At 41.0% G+C, this 23,804-nt stretch overlaps 1 protein-coding gene across 4 annotated transcripts in view; it reads right to left on the bottom strand.

The window, feature by feature from the left end:
* The window catches only part of LOC119032822 (copine-8), a 90,014-nt gene extending 69,176 nt beyond the window's left edge, over nt 1-20,838 (bottom strand). Inside the window, exon 1 of one of the 4 annotated variants that reach the window (XM_037122408.1) lies at nt 20,151-20,838. In XM_037122408.1, the coding sequence (XP_036978303.1) occupies nt 20,151-20,248 (98 nt within the window). In that variant the 5' untranslated portion in view covers nt 20,249-20,838. The remainder of the gene's footprint in view (nt 1-20,150) is intronic. The other 3 variants (XM_037122402.1, XM_037122403.1, XM_037122401.1) reach the window with 3 other exon arrangements.
* Between the last annotated feature and the right edge of the window lie 2,966 nt (nt 20,839-23,804).

Raw genomic sequence — 23,804 nt, 5'->3', positions numbered from 1 at the left:
GTTTCAGCCCACTTTCAGCTGTGTCCATATGTGCATGGCTCTTTTTTTCTGGTGTGAATTTGTCAACACCACCTTTGGCATTTTCTCTCTTTCTGTTTTTTGTATTTTTTCTCAAAACAAACAAAGACCTCCGGTATCCAGGCAGTCGTTCCTGCTCGCATGCAGACTAAATCATACATTTACATCAAATCACTCATTTCAATGGTGCCATTTGACGACACATGGCGTCATGATTTTCAACTAATTTTACAAAACTTTTGAGCAACTTGAGGTAGTTATTTGTAGGTGGCATCTTATGTGAGCTAAGGCAAGCAGAACACAAGCTAACTTATAACGGTTTGCTAACTTTTTCCATCAAAAGCAGTTAGCCTAATGTCATATTTCCAATGCTAGCCAGGTTTAATGTTAAAACATTTTGGAAAAGGGCAGACAGGTTGGTTGCTGATGTATTTGACACTGTTTTTTTTCAAGATTTACGTCTTCAGAAGGAACAAATAGGCTTGAGGGAGCAGAGAGGACAGAAATCTGTGGGTATGTAGAGTATGAAATATCACCCACCTATACATTTTAATGTGCTGTGATGTAGTAAGGAGGCAACATGAGAGAAAATAATGCAAATACTCTCCATTACCACTGTATAAACAAGAACAAATAACCCACATTGTAGATAAGCTGTGAGAATTCCCATGATGCATGTATTTTCCATGAGCCTCTTCAATGTTGAACTGTCCCTTTCACTTACAAAAATAATCTTTCCAGTCTGTCTGTTGTTAATGCACACTTTCTCCTTCTTAGAAAGAATTTGAGGCTCCACACTCGATGACTGGCTGCCGCTCAAAGCACATCACACATGGTGGCACTCCAAATGGGCTCCTGGGCTCCCCCTGCGTGTGTGTGAGTGTGTGTTTTTGTGTGAGTAAGACACGTTTTCAGGATTTCCACTTCAGAGGATAATGTGAATGAGTCATGGCTCTCTCTTTCTCTCGCTGCTTCCCTCTTTTCATCCAGAGGCAGGCAGCGGAAAGCTAAAAGCTGCCATCCGAGTCACACAGAGGTCTGCGGGAATAAAGGTACTGCACTAAAATAGTGTTTGTATTTTTAGCAGAGAGTTTCTGAAAATCCTTATAATGCCATGCTAGTGACGTGTCATTTGGATTTTACGCCTTTATGGTCAATAAGACAGTAGAACAGCTGTCTGAAGGGAAAACTCTGAATTTATCAGTCAACTAATCAGCTAAGAAGATGAGGAACTGAATTTCACAGTTAGTACTCATTCATCTCTACATGTATTGATTTCTTCAATATATCTGCCAGAGGCTTCTGGCTTTGGTATGATGGGCTGCTGCCTCTTTTCTCACTCGTGCCTCCACATGGAAAAAAAAGAAAATCTTTTGGCATTTCTGCTGGCTCTCGCGTGCATGTTCATTCAGAAAAAAACACTTAGTGCATCTTCTCTCTCTCTAATGCACTTGCAGCTTGATCACTTAATTGAATCGTTCACCTCTTCTGCTCTTCCACCTCCATTAAAGCCCACTTCAAAAGTTACCTAAATTAACTGTATTGACGCTCTTTGTGATGACAGAAACAAAGATTTAAGAAATGTGGGATTAAAGGGAACTGTTCCAAAAATAAATACACTATGACGATCCCTTGCTGATATTTCAGATGTATAAAATTGTCTGTGCCAAAGGACACATCCCATGGCAGGGGCCTTTCAGCATTCACCTATACAGCTTTTAAAGCAATTACTGCAAAAGAACAGACACCATGCATGACGCAACGCAACCCCATTAGATGACTGTAATGTCACATATGCACCTGCCTTTTACCTAGAAGCAGTTCCCACATTCACTGTTCACAAGAGCTTGTGATGGAGACAGACATCATATGTTTGTGATGTGAAATGATAAGACCGGTTCACAGATAATAACAATGTAGGTTTAGGTGACTTCAAGTATACTTAAACTAAAATAATCATTTTTTTTGTTCTGATATTTTCTGAATTCCAGTGTCTCCTGATTTTAAAAAGATTTCCTCCACATTTCCAGCGACCTCTATAGAGTATACCTGCAGTAAATATACAGATGTTTTGCAGTCACAAGAAATAAGGAATTATCCACTGAACCAGTGGCTAACAGATCACAAAATGTAGCTGAAGTATACATTTTCTGTCCCACAAAATTCATGTCTTACAATGTTGGTTCAATTGGATTTGCAGCTGTGTGAGCTTATCATCTTGTTATTACTGATAGATGGTGAACTACTGTAGATGCAACACATTTAACTATAAATGTGAGGTGTATCATTAAGATACAACTCTGGTGTCACCAGATCCATTGAACCGGATCATCTTTGGGGTTACTAAATTGCATCACTCTCCACTGAAAATGCCCACATTTTATGTCCAAATATGGTCATTCATAATTATTTTTGGTGAACTTAGGCTGTTTTTTTACAAGTTGAGAAATGTTCCTACTTCTTAACATAATAAAATATTTAAACATTCAAAATAGGGGTTGCAGCTAATTATTAATGATTATCTGTCTATTTCTATCTATTGATTAATCTGTCTATTTTTCACTTAACAAGTTAGGTGTCTGGCCCATAAATGTTGGAAAATAGTGAAAAATGTCAATTAATGTACCCCAAAGCCTAAGATGACATCCTAAAATGTCTTCCTTTTTTCCACAACCCAAAGATATCTGGTTTGGTGTCATGGAGGAGTAAAGAAAACAGAAAGTATTCACATTTAAGAAGCTGTGATCACACCTTTGACTTTTCTTCTTAAAGGAGTTACTCAAACTGATAAATCATTTAAGTTATCATATAAATTGGCATCAACAGTGACAAAAGGCAACTAAACCAGTCTGGCAAAGGTAAGGAAGGAAACAGTTTTGCCTTCAAGCTGTTTTTACATAATTTCATGATTTGGGGAAAATGCAATGGATGTTGATCTTGGGTATACTGAGTTAAAGGTTAATATATCAACCTCAGCTCTAAATATATAAAACACACATAAACAAACACAATACAGCGCTTGCATCACTGACACACTGTCACAACAGTATATGACATTGCTGATCTCAGATCTGATCAAAGCATCTAGGCTGGTGTCAAACCTTGCCGTCCTGGCCATGACTCTGACACATCACCCCTGACAGCTGTCAATCACAGCAACAGGAAGGGAAATCTGACACCAGACAGGTGGGAAACGCACAGACACACACACACCTTTCTTCATGCTAATTTGCTTTCTCTTCTGAGAGAATTCATACAAAAGGGAAAAATAAATAAGGGTAAAAAGACAGACAGAGGAGGCACGTTGCGGCAGCATCTTCACCCAATATGACAATTTTACAACTAACCATGTGAAGTGCCTGGCTGAGCTTCAATGTGGGGTCAGAGAGAAACACACACAAGCTGGAGACACACCTCTGTGCATTTGCTCTATGGGGGGGAACCACATAATAATGCCAGTGTGGGGATGGTAACCATGGCAACTACTGACAGCCAGTTGGGTGGCACTTGACTGACATGACTGACAGCTGAATGTTATTTTTCCTCCTGACTCAATAGGCGAGGAATTCCATCAGTGCTGCGATATTAGTGGCACTCACCTTTCCACCTCTTTCCCCATCTCCCTCTCCGCTCGTCCGATATAGCACTTACATTTCTTTTTATTTTGATCTATTTTTCACTTTTCCGATTCATATCTCCTCTTCCGTTTATCCCTTTCTCTTTCCTCCATTTCCCTTTCATCTCCTAAAATTTCTAAAATTAATGAATACAACTACTGAAAGGTGTGAAAGAGTAACAGAGGCAAGGGAAGGAAAGAAAAGAGAAAGGTTGAAGAGAAAATAAGAAATACACCTTAAAGGAGAGAGTTGAAAGAAACAGTACACATTTTGAGGGAAAGAGTTGTTGAGGAAGAGAAGCAGGCGGTCTAATTAGGTGTCTCAAACTGTGTGAGAGCAGCAAACAGAAGCTTTTATGTGTATGGCTGTATCACTGTTGTTAAGGACTCAGTTTTGAGTGTAGGCTTTACAACAGCCAGAAAGAAAAGTTGAGAGGGAGAGAGTGAAAGACTTTGGGGTTTAACAGCTACAGAACATTGAGGTATGCCATGTAACGGCTCTGGCTCAAGCCAAACTGAGTTAGATTTATTGCTGTAGTCATTGCTACTGCCGCTAATATAATGACTTATTATTAAAGTTCTCATTCACTGAGTGAAGACATCATCATCATCTCATTTTCAGTCACCATTCATTTAACTCTTTCCAGACCCTCAGGCTTTTCAGAAAATGTTTCCTTCTATAACTCATCCTATGTACATAAAGGTTCACACCTCTTGGTTTGTGAGCCCTTGACCTATCACATGTCTCTGAGTCGTCAGGAATTTCACTATAGCGTGATTTTCTGACTGATTGGTTGAAGCCAATAGAAATCAAATTATGCAGTATTTCATTAAAAAATGAGAAACGCGAGAGAAGAAAGGTACAATAAATGAAAATTTGTGCAGCTGTTTTTTCTTCTTTCATAATGCCTCAGAATTATCTTGTTACACATGTGACAGACAAAAAGTTGAAGCAGCTGCATTAAATTACCTGAAATGAGCTATAGCCTGTATACTGTAAGTATACTTTTGAACGCATATTAATATCTGATCTATAATCTGATACTACTTCCGGAGGGTCATCTGAGCTGCAGGAAAACTTTCCCCACTCTCCGCATCTAAAAACTTTCACACAGCGCACAAAGGAGAGAGTCAGTGCCTGATTTCTGCATCCGAAGGGGCAGTGTGAATATGGCTACTGTACGGCTACTAACCTCTTTTCTAGAGGCAGTCAGATGTAAAATAAATAAATAAAAACAAAATATGTTAAAAGAAGTTTAGTGTGTGATCGTTTCCTCCATAACAGCAACAAAGTCAACTAGAAGTTAAAATGTGTGATGCTACTTTTTAGAAGTAGCACTTAACACTATGCTGTACCACACTGAGAAAAAGCACCCTGCAGCTATGTCTGAGGTGTGGCTCGCAGTCAAAGATCACAACGCCGCTAGCCAAAGGGAACGTGTGTGTGCCACTTGGAGAAGATATGCTGCCAATCAAGGATTCAAAGAGCTAGTTCAGTGCATTTTGACATGGAAGGCTACTGTGAATAAACACATGACAAGCAGTTTGGGAAGAAGATGGATGAGCTAAAAGTAAAGCTAGCCAGGCCAGGCTGATGCCTTACTGAATTTAACACCACGAGGAGTCATGAAGTAGTGACTTTCACTTCATTAAGTAAAATTGGCAGGACAATCTGTGTAGAGCACCTGCATGTTAGAAAAAAGCCAGTGTATCAATAATGTATCACAAGAGGAAGTAATACAAGATATTTCTGTATCAATATTTTCTGCCACACCTCTAAACAAATCCCTATTAATGACTATACACAGTTGTCCTTCCTGAGATTCAGATTCAGCTCACCTGACTTGTTCTTATATTAGGTGTCACTCCTGATCTGTGCTGTCATTTATCCTAATGTCTCTGTTTCATCCAATCTGATATTTCTTATGGCACAGATATGTTTCACTCTGGTTTGGTATTTCTGGTGCGTTCCAAACCATTGATCCGCTCTGTTGTGCTATCTGTTCTTCACATTTCTTCTGCTTCACCTCTGCTTCCTCCAACCTATTCTGTCCATACTTGAGCTTTTCACACACCCTCTATGGTTCTACCCTCCTATTACATCATTGCTCCTCTATATCATTATGCTACTCTTTCTTTCCAAGTCCTCTGATCTCCTCTCCTGTCTCCTCTCCTGTCCTCTTCTCAGGGGAGGAGGGGTTTTCTCAGTGCGAGCCCAGAGCATTAAATCCTTCCTGTCTTCTGTCTGACTTCCTCTTTCCCACCTCTCTCTTTCGCTCTTCCTATGCGTCTCTCTCTCTCTCTGTTTGACCGTGACCTGAATAGTCCTGAACTAGATTCAGTTACACACATGTAGATAGGGGCAGAGAACCACATGGAGCGACCTGTGTACGGTCCAATGATTTTCCAGTTCAGCTAACATGGATGTCCACCACTTCACACACAAACAAAAGACAGTCCAAGTAAAACTGCTTCATGACATATTTGGGTCCAGTATTCCACATGTAATCAACCTCGGATACGTCTACTCAATAAACAAGATAAAGAACCCACACAATGATAAACAAGCAGAGCTAAAGATAACGCTTGGTGGAAAACAAAGAGGCTATTTTTGCTGCCGTGACTAATCTGAAATTAGAGTGGATGTGTGACTGTAAACACAAGCAAAAGAAAGAAGAAGGAACGACACCCTGAGAGAGATCCTTAAAGAAAATCCTGCAGTTATTCAGTGGTATGAATCTAAAGTAACACCACCACCAAAACATACTTCTGTTCAAACACTACCATCCCTTGAACGTGGATCCAATATACACATTAGAAGACATGAAAAAAGTCACCAGTCTGTGAGAATTGCTGAAATGTGAATGTTTGAACTAAATGACTTGATGTATGCTGTTGGTACAGGGACCAAAAGAAAGGACTGCCTGATTGCCAAGGGCAAGTAAAATGCCACATTGGACTAGTTAATCTAGCAACTAGTTCACCTTAAAAATCTCACCTTAAATAATCCTTTCAAGGAGTTTACACTCTGTGTGTTGAAAACAACTGTTGTAATTTCAGGATTCACTGTCAATGTACACTCCAGCCTGTCATTCAATGATACAGGCTAAGACCTTATAGCCAACACTTATCATAAGTGAACCCTGCCTTCCAATTTATCAGATCAAAAAGGCTTGCTTTTGCCTTTAATTACTGTTAAGGGTCAATCCTTTCCCATGAGCCAAAGACGAGGAAATTATTAGAAGCTCATTTCCCCCTCTAAGGTACAGATCTGCCAATCCACGAAACCACAGTGAGCTAAAAGCAGCTAAAAGCTGCACATTGGAGTGTTGACGCTGAGGGGGCCAGGCAGTACAAGCAACCCTTTCACCTCACTGGGAATCCTCTCATTAAACATTAATGCCAAAAACGCTGTTAAACGGAGCTTTAAGCGTTTCTTCCACAGGTCTAACACACTTCATGCATAATGCAGAGACTGGATAGGCCAAATCTACTATAGGACTGGTGATGTTTTCCTCTCATCACTTAAATGTCAAGATGATATCTTGAAAGTAAATAATGAAAATTTTTGGTACCATTTCTTATTTATGTTACATTTAAAAATAGTCTGGCTTCAGTTCAAGTGTTTTCCTGTTGGGTTGTTAAATATGAATTAAAAATTTAAATAGAGGTCCGATTCTCTTGGCCTTTCGTGCACTTCTCCGAATCACATGCACCACTGCAGGACTCTTTGCTGCGTGTGTGTGTAGCCGTGCTTAGCAACAGACCAGGAATATTCTTGGAAACATGTGGAGCGAGAGGAAACAACTGGGCATGCTCAGATGCTCTCAACAGGTCGCTGAGCACAGTGCTACAGGTACCTGCATCCCTCTTTTCCTCTCTTTAGTGTTCTTCCTCTCATCACTTCTTTCCTTTTGCATGTTTACTGATCTATCCATTACGCTGGTAATGACCATCTGTTACAGAGCATGAAGAAAAGCACATGCTTGCAGAATCCCCCCCAAACTCACTCTCTTTCTGTCACACACACACACACACGCACACACACACACACACACACTTTTACACACTCACACACACACAGAGTGAAGGGGAGCATCAGCAGCTTGTATTTTCTCTCTGCTTCTTTACAAGGGCTGCCCTAATTCTTCTTGACAAGGGCTGGGAGAGCCAAGAGAACATCATAGCACACACACACACACACACACACAGTGAAATGTGCCACGCCGCTATCCATTTACACACAGACATGTGCAGGAAAATACACATCAGTCATGGACAACACACACAGCAACACATCTCTGCTAGTGGCATTTTACCTTAATTGCCTTTGTCACTGCTTTCATTGCAGTTTAGTCCAACTGGCCAATAGTTTCCTCGGTCAACACATCACTGGCCTTTGTAACCACTCAATACAGAAAAATGGGTGTGTGCTTTGGCCATACAGAACGGAAGGTGAAATAAGGACATAAAGATGTTTCATATGTTTTTCAAATTCATGCTCATACATACAGTCCTCTTATACTGCAATGTCAATGTCAACACACATATGTGCACATGTATGCGTTAATATTGTGATGAGGTAACACCCCCCCTTCCACCCCCCCCATATTAACTTCCACATCTCTTCTACACGAAGTAAGTGCTGTGGACATCACCCGGACGCCAAGTGTGTATTTGCGTATGTGGGAGAAATAGAGAGACATGCTTGAATGTGCAGTCTGAGGCCAGGGGCTCCTACACGAGAGAGGGGGAACAGACAGAGCAGGAGGCAGCATCCCTAGAGGAATTCAAACAGCCTCTGTGCTATGTGACCGGGATGGAGATGACTTCATTAGGCCAGCCAGTTTCTCTCTCTCCCCCCTCTGTCCCTGTCGCTCTACGCCTATAAATAGGGCTGTGAGGGTGATTTACTGTATGTCAAGTAATCTCACTTGTCAAATATTCAAAATCTGTGTTGCGCTGACAATGTGAGAGCTCTGTGTGCACCGTTGCATCTTTGTTTGGTTGGAGCAGCAGAGTAAAATCCTTATCAGATATGCCCAGTTTCTATCCAGATAGCACACCCGAAATGTCAGAAAAATTCTAATTGAGCTCGTGGAATTTAGAGATTTTCTGATTCTTTTTATCGTGGTTTTATGTTCCACAGGAGGCAGTCTACATCAGAGTGTAAAATAAAATGTCACTGTCAAATGTGATCGGATTTTATGTGTGTGTGTGTCACTCGCGCTGAAAATGTCATCAGCTGACTGACGGGAGGCTCAGCAGCACAAAAACATTAGAGTGTGTGTGCATGTATGAGTGTTGAAATGCTGTTAAATTCATGTGCGCACATACTGTGTGTATTATGTGGCAGCCCATATGCAGTTTTGCAGTCCTTCAGCTGAATTGCTCCCTCAGGCTTTGTGCTGTACATCTTGGTAGTTATTGATGAATTCATTTGCTATTAGGACTTTGTCACGTTCTCAGATGGCTCATTGAGCAGAGCTTTCAACGCCTGTTTGATCCAGAGGTCAACAGTTCTCACTGCTCATTTATCCTACAGGAATATTCTGAAGATAGAAAATCTTGGTGGTGAAATCTTGGCACCAGTGCTCAAAATCTTTATACCCATTACCCCGTAGTATGGACACTTCTCCAGTTAAAAAGTTCCTTTGATGTGCCAAGATGCTACTAAAACATTTGGAAGTAACTAAATACAGTAGAGAGCAGGAGGGATGATTTATTTTAGTATGATAAACAGAAAGTTAGCTTTACCCTGATTCCCTCGACAAAACAACTACAGGATTTTGATTTTGGTTTACTGCTAAAAAATAAGCTCTATAGCAAACAAGAAAGAATGTTGCCAAAAACCTTTGTAGTCACATTTAGCCACTTGTTAGCAACCTTAACACATTCACACTGACGTATTTTATGCAGAACATGAAAATCTGCAAACGCTTGTGTTAACTACAGATATTCTTTCAGGCTGTTAATCGAAAACATGTTGTCCTTCAAGTATGGCAAAATTACAAACTTATTGTATACCTAAAATAATTATTGCATATCTGTTGAAGTATATGCATAAAATGTAGGAGGATGATATCGGGAAGAATCGAGGATAAGAGCAAAAGAATAAAGCAGTGAGAAAACTGCAGGGTACTATCATTCTCTTATCTGTAACCATACATTTGGCCCGGGTTAGCTTGCCTTTGACATGCTGATGTGAAAGGAGTGGATGTGTTTGTTTGTGTGTGTGTGTGTGTGTGTGTGTGTGTGTGTGTGTGTGTGTGTGTGTGTGTGTGTGTGTGTCCTTGGGTCTGTGCAATATCACCTGCATTTTAAAATAACACCACAGCTGTCTAACCTTGAGAGTAAGGTCAGCATGTCCACCGATTACCCTTCCACTTATTACTTCTGCATGTAGTAGTGAAGTGGTGTAGTAGTGTATGTGTGTGTATATGTATTGTATACCTTGACCTTTGCCAATAGATCTTCCTCTCTGTCAGATCTTTATCAATCCATTTTCTTGCTGCAGCAGTACAGTTTGATGTATGGAGCAGAGGCTTTGTATCAGTGTGTGTTTGGCGTGTGTGTCTTCTTGCAATGTGTGTGCCGTAACATGCAATTAAACACACACAGACACACACATGTTGTGACACTGCGCGCATACTGTCTGGTGACTTATGTAGAAAACCACCCGCAGGGAGAGAATAACAGCAGGAAGGGGGTCGATAGTAATTCCCTCCAAGTCGGCAATTTCCTCTGGGTGCATAAATCTTTACTGACCTGACTAGAGAAAGCCCAAACCAGATTTCAATCTGTGGCTTCACAAAAACTCTTGCATAAACAGACTCTGAGAGCAGCCCTCACTCAGAAACAGTTAGTGTAAGACAGACAAGACAATAGCATCAATTCATGGCAGCTCAGAAGGGTTTCTTCAATACAGCTTTGTCTCACTGATTGCCACCACCACTGTGCTCTTATCCAAAATCATTTGTGCTCCCTGCTGCTAAGAACCACATGTAAACAGACAGAAAAAGTTAGCAGCTGTCCTCACCGCGCACACATCCTTTTGTGCTTTTGGCTGGCATTGAACCGGCACACAGCGGGCGACCCTGTCTTTCCTTCAAAGTGACGGTTGTCAGTGGCTTCTTCAATAAGGGAACCATTATGTGAGCTCTATGGGGCCAAAAAGGTCAACGCAATCACTTCCCATACACAGAGTGGGAGTGAGCGACCTGAAAATAGATAGCGGGTCGTGTATGACTCGTGGTGGAAAAGGGTGGGGTTACAGAGTAAGTGGTTCACCCCTAACACTTTAAAATAAAAGGCTGCTTTTCTTTAGTTGCTTTAAAGAAAAATGCCAAATAAGAGTTTTGAAATGTGAATCAATACAATCCACATCAATGACGTCCACAGTGGGCACTTGATACTATCTAAGAGTCACAGCTTGAAAGGCAGAATATGGAAAGAAAGGGGTTCCATTTAGCTAGGACTTGCTGTTCTAGATGATATAGAACTGGTTCATTAATTGATGCAAGATAATTAACTGCAAACGTCTTTGATAACTGATTAATAGCCTGGGTATATTTTCAAGCAAAAACACCAACATTTGCTTGTTTTAGCATCTTAAATGTAAGGATTTGCTGCTTTTCTTTGTCATTTTACAAGCAGAAACAAAGAGTTTGGGTGCTGGACAGTCAGTTGGACAACAGAGCAATTTGAAGATGTCATTATTTACACATTTTACAGACAAAAGATCCAACGGCCCTGTTTTCCTGCTCCTCCTGGGTTGTGTTCCCAAGCCAGACGGGATCTCAAGCGGCTTCTGGGTTTCCTATATGCAGAACATGACCAGAAAATCTCCAAGGAAGGACTCATGGATATATCCTGCTCAGATGGCAGAACCACCTCAAAACTGGCTTTCTTGCCTCATGCAGTCAGTGATGAAACACCTAATCTAAAATCCCTCATATTTATAATCCTTTCTAAGGGATTATTTTTCAAAAAGAGATGCATTCATAATTACAGCTGTGTTCTTGAGACCAAATAAAATCTGAAATGTCAACCTTTTTCTTTTTGTCCCAACGGCTCAAAGTCTGTATCTGCTTTTGTAACATCCAGCCTTTCACAACCTACATTTACCCAACCTACTTTTCATCTTTTTCTTGGCTGTGGTCCAATAACCTGGAGTGTCTTCCCTCTATCTTCTTCTCATGGTAACATTCAATCAAATCACTGTTTTCATACTGGCAGTCAACGATATAGAGATGAACTTGGCTCCAAAGCCAACATGGAGACTTAGATGCATGGTAGTCTATAGGATAATCAATGTTTTTTTTAACTTGTGCAAAGACTTTTTGAGATTTTGGACTGACTGATAAAAATATTTCAAAGTGGAGTTTAGCATGTTTTGACTGCTGTCTGTTTTAACCCATCACAAGCCAGGGGCCTCAGCAATAGCCTTACCTTACACAACTTTAATGGACTCCCCTGTATTTGTTATTCATCAAAACACAAGATTTATGTCCAAGGGGTCCAGACCTCAGCCTGAGAGAACGGCCCATCCCCTCATACTGCAGATTTGTGGGGGTTGTAGATTAAATCTATTTGTATCCGGCAGCCACATCTCAGTGCTCATAGTGGTGCAATATTACTTTTGATATCAATATCACAATGACACATTGATCACAATGCATGCTGATAATTCAGTCCTTATGCAATATTCACCTCTCTGCAACACAAATTTTATGTACTACTGTCAAACACATTAAAAGGCATTAGAAACAATTGAACGGCTACTAAAAAACTGATCAATAACTTTCAGTTAGAAATGTATCTATTCTTCACTTGAACACAGGTACGTCTATTCCAGATTGGGGAGGGCATTAATGACATATAAAGGCTTTAAAGATATAATATAATATATTTCTGAAACGAAACAACTACATCCTTTAAATATACTTATTGAGTTGTGTAGCTAGATAATCCTAAACATGTCTGACAATACATCAGTCATGTCAGATAGATTTTCACTAGCATTGGCAGTCACTCTTTAACAATGAAGATTAGATTGCTAGAGAATCATTTCCAAGATGGAAGGAGTACACTGAATTATTTTGATTTGTGGTAAATTATTCACATTCAAAGAAGCCACAAAAATACTGGCTTTTGGCAGCTGCAGTCCAAACCTTTTGGCAACACACCAATCTTGAAAATCCATGATGTTTCCAACCTACATGGAATATTAGCTTAGGGTGACTTTGTGTTGTGTTGTTAGTGTTGGTAAAACAAAAAACAACTGTGCTTTTAGAAAGGTGTGAATGTCATCCAAATATTTTCCTTTGGCAAACAAAGCTATTTAGAAATAGCACAAAAAGCTTATGTGGAACAGGTGGTAACTCATAGCTTAAATGGTCTACTGGGTGTTTACATCAACAAATACTCACACATACCTATAGCCACAGAAATACAAATACAACAGCTACACATAGCCATGCAAAGTTCGTACTACAAAGCACTGGTTGTGGAGGCAGCATGACTGACTGACACAGACAAACTCAGGGTAGAAATTAGCAAGTCAGGCCAGAGAAGTGACTGAAAGGCAGAATAAGTAGGCTGCAAGGGTAGCAGGAGCCAAAACATTATTTAACTCATTTGCTTCCAGTATTTTTCCTACATTACTCACATTTTCCCCTTAAATGACCAGTGTTGAATCCAGCTGAAGTAATTTCCTTTTCATCTCAATGACATGAATAATCCACCAGGCTTATTAATATGGATTTGGGAGTACTAATACAGCTGGTAGTGGGAGATTAATGCAAATGTTCAATCAATATAAAAAGGTTTGTTCGTGTGCCTGTGGTCATGCTGCGCTCAGCATTAAAGCAGCAGCAGTGCGTTGGAAGGGACGGAGGGATGATTGAAGGAATAAGATGTTTCTTTTGTTTCTCCCTGGAAACACACACCGACAACCATGCTCCCAAATGAGCCAAATCAAAACTCAACAAAGGCCAGGTTTTGCACCAGGAGAAAGAATATAATCAGCTACATGAATACGATGTCAAGCCTCTGATTACAGAGCCGCTGATTTTAAAACTGTGCTGTATGTTCTCCATTTGACTCTGCAGTGATCCAGCTCCTGTGTGAGCGTTTGGATTGGTCCACTGATGAGTAAACTCTCACCTGTGGTTTCGAGAGGCGGGGCTTGAATAATAGATACATGATTCAACATTGACCCCCTCTTAAGTTCCCAGGGCACTTGATGCTGCGGACTTTGTCCTTTAGCATCTTGTGTACTCACAGGAAATCTACATCATACAACAGCACACAATCAATGAGAAAAATCATTAAGTTGTCACAAGACATTAGCTTAAACTGCTATTATGTAATGGGTATTTCAACTCAGATTTAGCATGACAAGAAATACCTAAAGCCGCAGGACTACTTGTGGCTTGAAGCTGATGCGATGACACATTTTTTGAGTGAATCCATTAGGATCACAGCAGTGGCGTGTCCCAGCCTTCAGGCCTCCACAAATATGACCTCGTTTTCAAATTTGGCCTCTTTTTTCCACTGAAATCAGTCTGGAACAATTTGTATACACAAGGACTTACTGACATGAAGTATCGTGGATGATTTAGACTTACTGAGACCTATTGTTTTGTATGTTATTTAAAATTTCTGAGCAACCCAAAATGGGGAAACAATATGACTTTACTTTCACCCAGAAGTAACCATGAACTCATATTTACCTGCAGGTTGTAGGAATTCACACATGCAGTACCAAGCCAGCCCTAACCATAACTAACCACCCGTCACCCTCATTTTCCTTTACATCACAACTAATACGTTGTGGCAACAATGGATACAGCTAGGAAATGTTTTCTATAATCCTTCCAGTCACCTGACAGAAGAAAAATAGTAGACAGAAAAGGAGAGAACCTGAGAGTTATTACTGTCAACAGTTTGGATGTTTGCTGACAGTGCTGGGATGGATGGCTTAGTCAAAGAGAGGGGGACAGAGTCCAAAAGACAGATAAGAGAAAGATTTGTCAAGTGGTCTGAAAGACATTTTGGGGAAAACAATGGTTTCACATTCTCTCAAAAGCAAGTACCTTTAAATTCTTTTAGGGTCATTCTTCTGAGCCTGTGAGCTGGATTCTCTGTAAATATCACTTCTGTCATTTCTATCATGCTGGTAAGAAAATGACTTGCCAGAGACCACAGACCGACGAAATTAAAGATGCAATAATAAGTTGATTGATTGATTACACAAGTATCTCGATAATAAAATGTTTAACTCACTTTTCAAGTGACAGTAAATGTCAAACATTTGCTGGTTCCACCTACTTAAATATAAGGATTTGCAGCTTTTCTCAGTCTTTTGGTTTTGGACTGTTGGTTAGATAAAGGTAACAATTCAAAGATGTGACTGAGATGATGAGCTTTTTTTTCTACAGTTGTTTGACAAGAAATAAACTAAATAATCATAAATAATCAGCAAATTGATTAATAGTTACTTGCAGCCCTAAAAGAAACAATCTGGAATGAAGCAATCCACCACTAACATTACACACAAACCCCTTCTGATGATGACATATTAGCATTAGCAGGAGCAATCCATAATACAGTATACAGCAGCAGAATGTCTAACATGGAGCACTTACAATTTCCCCTGGATACATATATTTCAGCCTACACTTTATTTCACACAAAGTACTGATAATCCCTGAGTTACAGTTCTGTTATATGATATGAGTCTTTGCTGCCTCACTTCTAGAGATATAAAGTTATCACAAAGACATTTTTCAACAACCCTTTTAAGAGGCTATACAAAGGCCTGAACAAATACAATCCAATATTGGCAGAAGTTATCTTTTACATATGATCCAAACATCTGATTTATCAAGTACACAAGTCAAAACTTCTGACAAGGCAGGCTTTTGACACTTTTTGAAACGCTGTACTAAAGACAAATTTAGGTTGTTACCAAAACACAATGACATCTAGACATAATAGCAAAAAAACTTGATTACATTGCTGCACTAGGACATATATATACACTGGGAACAATAACAGGAAAGCATCAGCACCTCACCACACACTTCATCTTCTTCAACTTTGCTCCTTTGCTGTCACTTATATGACAAAAATGAGAAATACTGATTTTCTGTGTGTGTGTGTTTGACTGTGAAAATACAGGTAGCCACCTGTGTGCTGGTCTGATCGATGACCATAACAGCATAAGGCTTAAGGCCATTCACAGCAGACTCCCCTGGAAACACTAAAGTGCATCAGGGAGTAATTTATTCTTCTGTGACTGTTGGAGCGTGGGTGAGGAATGGTCTGTGTGTACAGTCATTCATATATGTACAACTATACAGTATGTGTGAACATACTTTTATGCATGTGTGCTTTTGTACAGCTCAGTGGGGTAGACCTGGTAGTGTATTGATCCCAGCTGATTCCTCGGGCTCTCCCATCGATCAGCAAAATGTCTGCAGCTGCCCACTGAGTCTGAGCCAAGTGCTTACTTCATAGCCCCATAGCATCAGAGCATTATCTGAATTAGCTGGAGACATAGGCTACTAGGATTTGTCAATATTTCTGCAACAGCAATGTCTCCACTCACTATTACGGCTTCTCTGAATAAGAGTTGGCGGTCCTAATGTCTCTTTTTCTTTTCCTGTTTTGTGATCTTCTAAGGATCCATTATAAAAGGCTATTTAAGTGTTAATATTGAATTGAAAGTGAAATATCTTATGATTTTTTTTTTTTTTGCATTTTCTCCAAAAAAAGGTTATAATATCTAAAAAGCAGAGTGTTCACATGATGTCTTTTAAGAATGCTGATCTGCATTAAAAATAAGACAAACAAATTAATCCTCGAGATTGCAGATTTTGCAGACTAATTTCTGTCAGATGGGCTCAAACATAAGACTTTGGACTCAACTACTTGTCAATGAATAAATTACTCAGCTGAAAAAAAGCTAACTGGAAACTATTTTTGATAACTGATAAAGCATTTCAATTGTTTTTCAGGCAAAATGTCAAACACACGCTTATCTTTTTCATTTATGATGGTTAATAAGAAAATCTTTTGAAATCTTTTGAATGGAGAAAAGAGTCTATTTCAAAATGTCATTCTGGGCCCTTAAAAACCAGTGCTTTTCAATCCTGGTCCTTGGGGCCCCTTGCCTTGAGTGTTTCAGATAAGACATCCCCCTGCTACAACACAACTGATTCAAATGAACAGGTCATTCTCAGGCTTGAGCAGAGCTTGATGACAAGCTGATCATCTGAATCATGTGTGTGAAGGTAAACCTCTAATCATGCAGGGCAGGAGGCCCCGAGGACCAGGACAGGAAAACACTGTTATAGATAAAAAGAGGAATCGATTCATTGTTGAAATTGTTCAGTAATAAAAAATAATAACTAGAAGCAGCCCTAGACACAACCAAATGAGCTGTCATGATGTAAACCTTGTTTCTCTTTCATCCTAGATTAATGGTTAATGTCAGTGACTGACTATCATTGAAGCCACATTATTACTCATATCATGATCCCAACTCTCTGATGAAGCGACCACTCATTCTGATTGCTCTCTCTTATTAAGACATTGCCTCCTCAGTGAAATGTCTCACTCTAACACCCCCCTACACACACACAGAGGGAAACTTTAATAAAAGTAACCATGGTGATATTGTACACTGCCCTTTTTGTCCACTAACAAAAACAATGGCATATGCACTAACACACACTAATATATGTACTTAAACCTCACAAAAACATATAAGCACGTGAACACACATGTACCTGACCGTAACGATGGCATTCATGCTCTACCTCGTGTTGGAGCTGGCCACCGAAAAAACACCCCCCTGGGGGCTGAGGAGCTGGGTGACTCAGACATTAGCAAAGTCTGCCTAACGTGTGCATATATTCAGCTACACGACGGCATGATCTCTCTGTTACTAAGGAGATGGGACTAAAAGCTTGTGGAGATACAGTAACTACAGTATCTGAGGGGCTCAGGCAGGGTGGGAAACTGTCTCTGTCCACTCCTCTCAGATTAGTAGTGTAGCATTAAATTCAAGTTGCAGAGCTTGATTTTTTTAAAAGCAACATCAAGCCACAATCTACTTTTTTTATCATGCAATTAAATACATCAAAACAAGACATTTGATTTAGGGCCTCTTTGTTTAACCAGCTCCTGGGAACTGAAATGACAAATGCATTAATGTTGCATGTTTAAAGTCAAGGTAAATCTTTTTTATAGCCTTCATAAACAGTTGTGCAGTGCATAGTTGATAATGCTTTAGTTGATAATTCTGTTAACAAACAATGAAATACTTTATAAGATGAAGTTTATAAACCTGTGCAATCACTTAATTAATTGTTTATAAAACATTTAGTTGTTGGTATAATGAAAAAACTATCAACTACAGTTTAATTTCCTGAAAATTTACCAAGAATTACTGACGCTTATTATTAGCTGTTCAAACTCATCAACTTTCATCACATTCTGAGCAGCAGTGTTTGAGACATCATGTTCGAGGAAATAAAAAAAAAAAATCAAAACCACAACAATGCACCGACAGCAGGGCCATGAAATAAAACCCAAGATTATTCAACGGCATATGCAAAAAAAATTTCCAGTTTCAGTTTCATTATAATCAACAGAGAATCTCCTCGTGTCGGAGAGGGAACAAGTTTTTCTACATCTGGTAAATATTCACTCTTTACAATCACGCCAAGACCGATTTACACATCATCAGACACATTGACACAATGCACAGTCTCCTGTGAACGCTAACATGAATACACTGAATCCTTCTGAGCACTTTAACATCATAAATTACACAGAGATCTACATAGATATGACTGGTGTTACGTGCTCCCGCTCTCTGTGTTTTTTACCTCCTCTGTTCTCTCCTTCTCTTAGGTGCTCCTCATCTGTCACACATTTAAGGGAGGTTGGAGACAAAGGAGATCCCTTCCACTGACCTGCATGTCTCTGTCCTCAGTTGGTGTTTTGTTTACTTTCGAGGGTGGAGGTCTGGTAGTTCTGCTTTCCAAGCTTTGTCTGTTAGATTAGTCATGTTGTCTTTTAGTATGGAGAGGCTGCTACAGCCCGGGCACACGATGTATATATATTTTCTTTGGGAGGGGGGGGCAAATTTGTTCTCAGGTTTTGTGTCCTTATTAATATGTTGCTAGTCACAAGATAGAGCCGTTGTTACTGGCAATGGTATCACTGTTCAAAAAACAAAAAAAACACTGTAACCAGGTTTACAATGGTAATGGAGCTCGAGTGGCATGACTATAATATACAGTCAACCTTAAATTCAACAGCTTTTATCTTTGTGTACACTGTTTTCTCCGTCCTAACCCTTTTAAATGTGTATCAGGCAACCTCTTCATGGCAAAAAGACACCAACTGAACACGTGACCTACTTCATTTGATGGGAGCTGACACATTTAATTGGATTCCCTGACAGGGTGAGGGGGGCTTCCTGAGAACATGTGGCTGACCTGTGAAGCATACAGCCTCGTAGCCGACCGCGGGTCAGCCGTCTGGCAGAAACAAACCACATTCCCTGCATTTCTCAACCAGCTCGTGTGGCAGAGAGGAAAATCCCTCCCTGAATGGGGGAGAAAGCCCTCATTCAGGGAGGGTTAAACACACACCAGCCCTGCAACCATGCTTCCTCTGTCTGTTCCCATCACGTCAGATAGCCGCCGCACACACCACAGCTGGACATCATGGTTTCAAACTGCTTTTATGTGCGTTGATGAGGCAAAAATGATGACTTTCGAGAGAGAGAGAAAGAGGTGGCCGACAAGCGACGGCGACGACAGCACACACAGATACAGTATGGAAAAAAATGAGGAATGACTCATTAGCATTCTCGTGTCAATAGTGTCTTCAAGTTAAAATAATCATGTTTGAACCTTATCACGCTGTCTGTATTTCCAATGGTGGCATTTATATTTCAATTACATATGGTTCTTAAACTTGGACTACATGTCCAACGTTGTTTTGAAACAGCCATAAAACACACCTCTTCCTCGTAGTTTCGGCTCAAATGTGCTAGCTTAAAAACCCTTTAATAAACGTGAAGCTACGCGACTTATAAGTGAGTTTGAGAGGACATAAGTTTTTTTTTTTTTTTACCTTTATACTACGAACGTACTGTTCGCATAAGCGTACTACTACACATTGGGTGTGTGCTGTATTACACCAGCGTATGTGCTGTCATTGTGAGAGAAGTGAGAGAAGTGCAGTAAAAGTGGCCAACTGACAGCACACCTGTCTCATTAAGCTAGCGCTGCTAACCGTCTGTAAGGCGCGGGATTCATGGCACATTTTCACGTCTCCTCGGTGCTGTAGCCGTCACGAAACTAAACAGAAACTTGGACAGAGTTAGAGCTGTAGACAGAGGAGTGCCAGCTGCCTTCACAGCTCTGTGTTATTTTCCCCGTAACCCTGTTCAATAAATAAATAAATAAATAAATAAATAGGAACCTACCTGCAGGACACTGTGATTTCAACTTTGGTGGCCGGGATGGACGCGTTGAGCGGGTCGAAGTCGCCTATCGTCGCCATGTTTACAAAACTGTTGTTCATCCTTCCAGGAATTGTTTGGTTTGTTTGCCTTTGAGGCTTTTAACCCCTCCTGTTCGCTGGACCAGCCCCCTTCTGTTCTTTTCTCTTTTTTTCCCCTCTTCTTATCAGCGGCGAAGGACAGAGAGGAAACCGTGTGCACGCGCGCCTTCCTCGGCGAGAAGTGGAGCAAAGGTGCCGCGGAGAGGGAGAGAGAGGCTGGGAGAAGTGATGTCACTCCTCTCACTCTCTCCTCCTCTGGCCGTGTGAGTGTGAGTATTTCTCCCTCTCGCTTCCTTCCCTCTCGCTCCCTCTCTCTCCCTCCGTGCCTCCCTCCTTCCCCTCTTCTCCTTCCTCTCACTCTCTCAATTCAGTGCGGCTCAGCTGACTTCTGCTTAAAAATCCAATGCTTCAGATTCCCTGGCATGGAAGTGGAGACATTCAGGAAAATAGAGGAAGTTTCCTGTGTGTGTGTGGGTGGGTGTGTGTCTGTGTGTGTGTGTTTGTGGCCCCCCGCCCTCAATACTCACATTCACATCAGTCCAATTCACTTTACTTCAGTTCAGTTCAATGTGTGCTGCTCTGGCATGAAACAGCCCTCCCTGCTTCTCGCACGGCCGGATCAGCCTGTTCTGGGGGTCCGCTGGGCAGAAATTCACTGTTGGGCCCCTGGTGACATCATGGTCAAGTCAAGAGATCGTTATTGTCCTCGGAGGGCAATTTGCAGAGCAGCCATCAGCAAAAAAAAAACAACAGTAAAAAATACACAAAACGATGACGTGAAACTAATAATTAAAAGAGTGCCGATGTAATACACAACAACATGGGTGACATGGGACAGCAACATGGGACAACAATGCAGGACAACAATTAACATCAAGCCAACAAACAAACAAACAAACAAACAAAGTGCAACAGTGCCACACTGGATAAAAACAAGGAGTTAAAGTGACCACAGTATCAATTGTTAAGAAGGCCAATAGCCACTGGAACCCAGGATTTTTTAAGTCTGTCAGTCCAGCATCTGGGCACATTAAATCTGCATCTAGATGGAAGCAGTTTTGGGGTAATTTAATTCATAGGTATTTTATGAATAAGTATGAATAAATATGTAAGTTTGAAAAGTCACCATGTTTTATTTTTCAACTTAATCCAACAATGTTTAATAATCCTTGTTATTTTTTTGTGTATTATTTTCCGCTTACATTTAATTACCCCATCTATTATATAAATACACTTTACTGTTATGTTATTGTAATAATAGTAATAATGATTGTTTTTTTTTTGTAATTATTGTTGCAAATAGCGAGTGCAGAGTTTGGAAGTTGTTAGCAGGCAAGACGCTGATGATTTGCATTATGGGAAATGTGTTTTACAGTCATAACATACTATAAGTAAGGATACCTCGACTAGCTGTTCTCAACACATGTAAGCTAGGTGACACACATACATCAGGGCTTCCGCCAGCGACCTTGCAACGCCATGTTTTTCCAAACTAAAATGGCAGCGAGGACCTTGTGAGTGTGCAGTGAAGTGTGTTTACAATATAGGCTGTTTATTGGTGAATGAATGCTGCAGCTCCTCAGGAACCGGGCCGAGGGGGTTATCCACGGAGTTAGCGACAGCCTCGACCCAGGCTCGTTTAGGGCCCTGACACACCCAACTGACGCCAAAAGACGTAGCCTCCGACAAAGGCTGCCTGTGTCTCGTCCAAAAAGCTGCACTTAAACGCACCGCTGGCCAATAAGCCTGTACATTCTGTTCCTGTGAGAAAGGATATACAAACCTTTCTCTTTCCGTGCACTGCTTTGCCAATCGGAGTGATTTCTCTCACCGATGAGCCTCCAGTTCTACAAGGCCCATCACCCCCTCTGCTTCTTTAATTTTCACTATTTCGTTGCTGATCTGTCTCTTGTTTGTCCCTCCACTGTATGGAATTGCAACACTAACTCAATGCAGGGCACCTGTAAGATCTCACGGTCTGATTTTGACACAGAGTCTCTCCGTGTGTTTGTCCATTTCACCCGCCGATTGTAATCCAGTTTATGTGTGCGTGTCCCCGGACAGTAGAGTTGAAGCCAAGTGGGGATCGTCTGTGAGGAGATTATTGGTAGAATCACTATTAGTGTTTTTGTCGATACACTAATGAGTCTCCGTCTCTATTTCCTCCCTGTCCCTTCTCTTTCTCTCTCTGCGCTACGAGGACAAGCTTCTGATTGAATTAACTGAGAGGGAGCCCCTCCGCTGGCCGAGAGCAGAATGACAGCACGGAGAATGTGAAGGGATAAGGAGGAGAGTCGCATTATGAGGACATCAAGTGGTGTGTGTGTGTGTCTGTGTGTTCATATGTGTGTGTTTTTCCAAAAGAGACGTACAGTCAATGAAAAAGTTTTCGCTCTGGGTGTGTGTGTGTGTGTGTGTGTGCTTGTCAGAAAGCATGTGTGCGCCGTCAAAAGAAATGGCTGATACTGCTACTCCAAGTGCGCAAGGGTACAGCAGAACACACCCGTCCTCACAAGCACCCCCAAGTGACCTGCCGGTGAAAGCGCCTGCTCAGTTTTGCTATGTGCAGCATAAGGGTGTGTGTCTCTGTGTGTGTGTGTGTGTGTGTGTGTGTGTGTGTGTGTGTGTGTGTGAGAGAGAGAGAGAGACAGAGAGAGAGAGTGTGTGCGTGTGTGAGTGTGCATTATGTTTAGATAATAAGAGTCATAGGATCTTAAAAATGACGCATCTCTCTATTACTCAGTGTGTTTACTGGCAAACCACATCTCTAAATATAGCTGTCTTACACACACACACACACACACACACACACACACACATACACCAACACACCCTGGGCTGGATTTGTGGCACGGTGGCTAAAAAAAAAAAACCCATTAGGGCACCTTTGGGCAAACATCATGTCACTGATCCGCGACCTCGTGGGCGGGTGAGCTGGACGGGTTCACGCACACACACACACACACACACACACACACACACACACACACACACAGGGGTGGAAAATTAGTGGACACACACTGAGCCTTTTGTTTGACCCAAGATCACGTCATCACCACCACCTGACATCAGCACCAAACACTGCAGCGCTGCCTGAACTGTTCCCCGCAGCGCCCCCTGGTGCTCGGATGCCTGAAAAAAGATGCTGTTCAATAATCAAAACTAAGGGAATGTGTTGTACAGTTGTGGTATCAGTATCAGTGTGTAAATCTCTTGGAGCAGTTGCTCAGTAGACCCCCATCACGTCATGATTATGAAACGTACAGAAAGGGGGAGACCGGGGCTTGGTTGGAACAGCCATTGGTTATTGCTCCCTAGAGGGCGCCGGTACAAAATGCAGGGTTCATGTTCCATGTCGAAATGTAAATATTTATCTCCTCTGTGTTGCTCTGAAAAGTCTCTCAGACAAAAGACAAAAACTTTAGTTTTGTTAGCTTAGTTGCTAAGGGTGAAAAAAGAAATCCATAGTCCTTTATTGATCGCAAGCTCCGTTGTCGTCGTACTTTTCCACGAAATGTTTTTGATTCAATTCTTTTTTTTTAAACAACTGAGGATATCCCAATTCATTGTGCGTGAA

Source organism: Acanthopagrus latus, chromosome 14, assembly GCF_904848185.1.
Source record: "Acanthopagrus latus isolate v.2019 chromosome 14, fAcaLat1.1, whole genome shotgun sequence".
NCBI lineage: Eukaryota > Metazoa > Chordata > Actinopteri > Spariformes > Sparidae > Acanthopagrus > Acanthopagrus latus.
The sequence above is the reverse complement of the archived record's forward strand: the minus strand, read 5'-3'. Positions and strand labels throughout refer to the sequence as shown.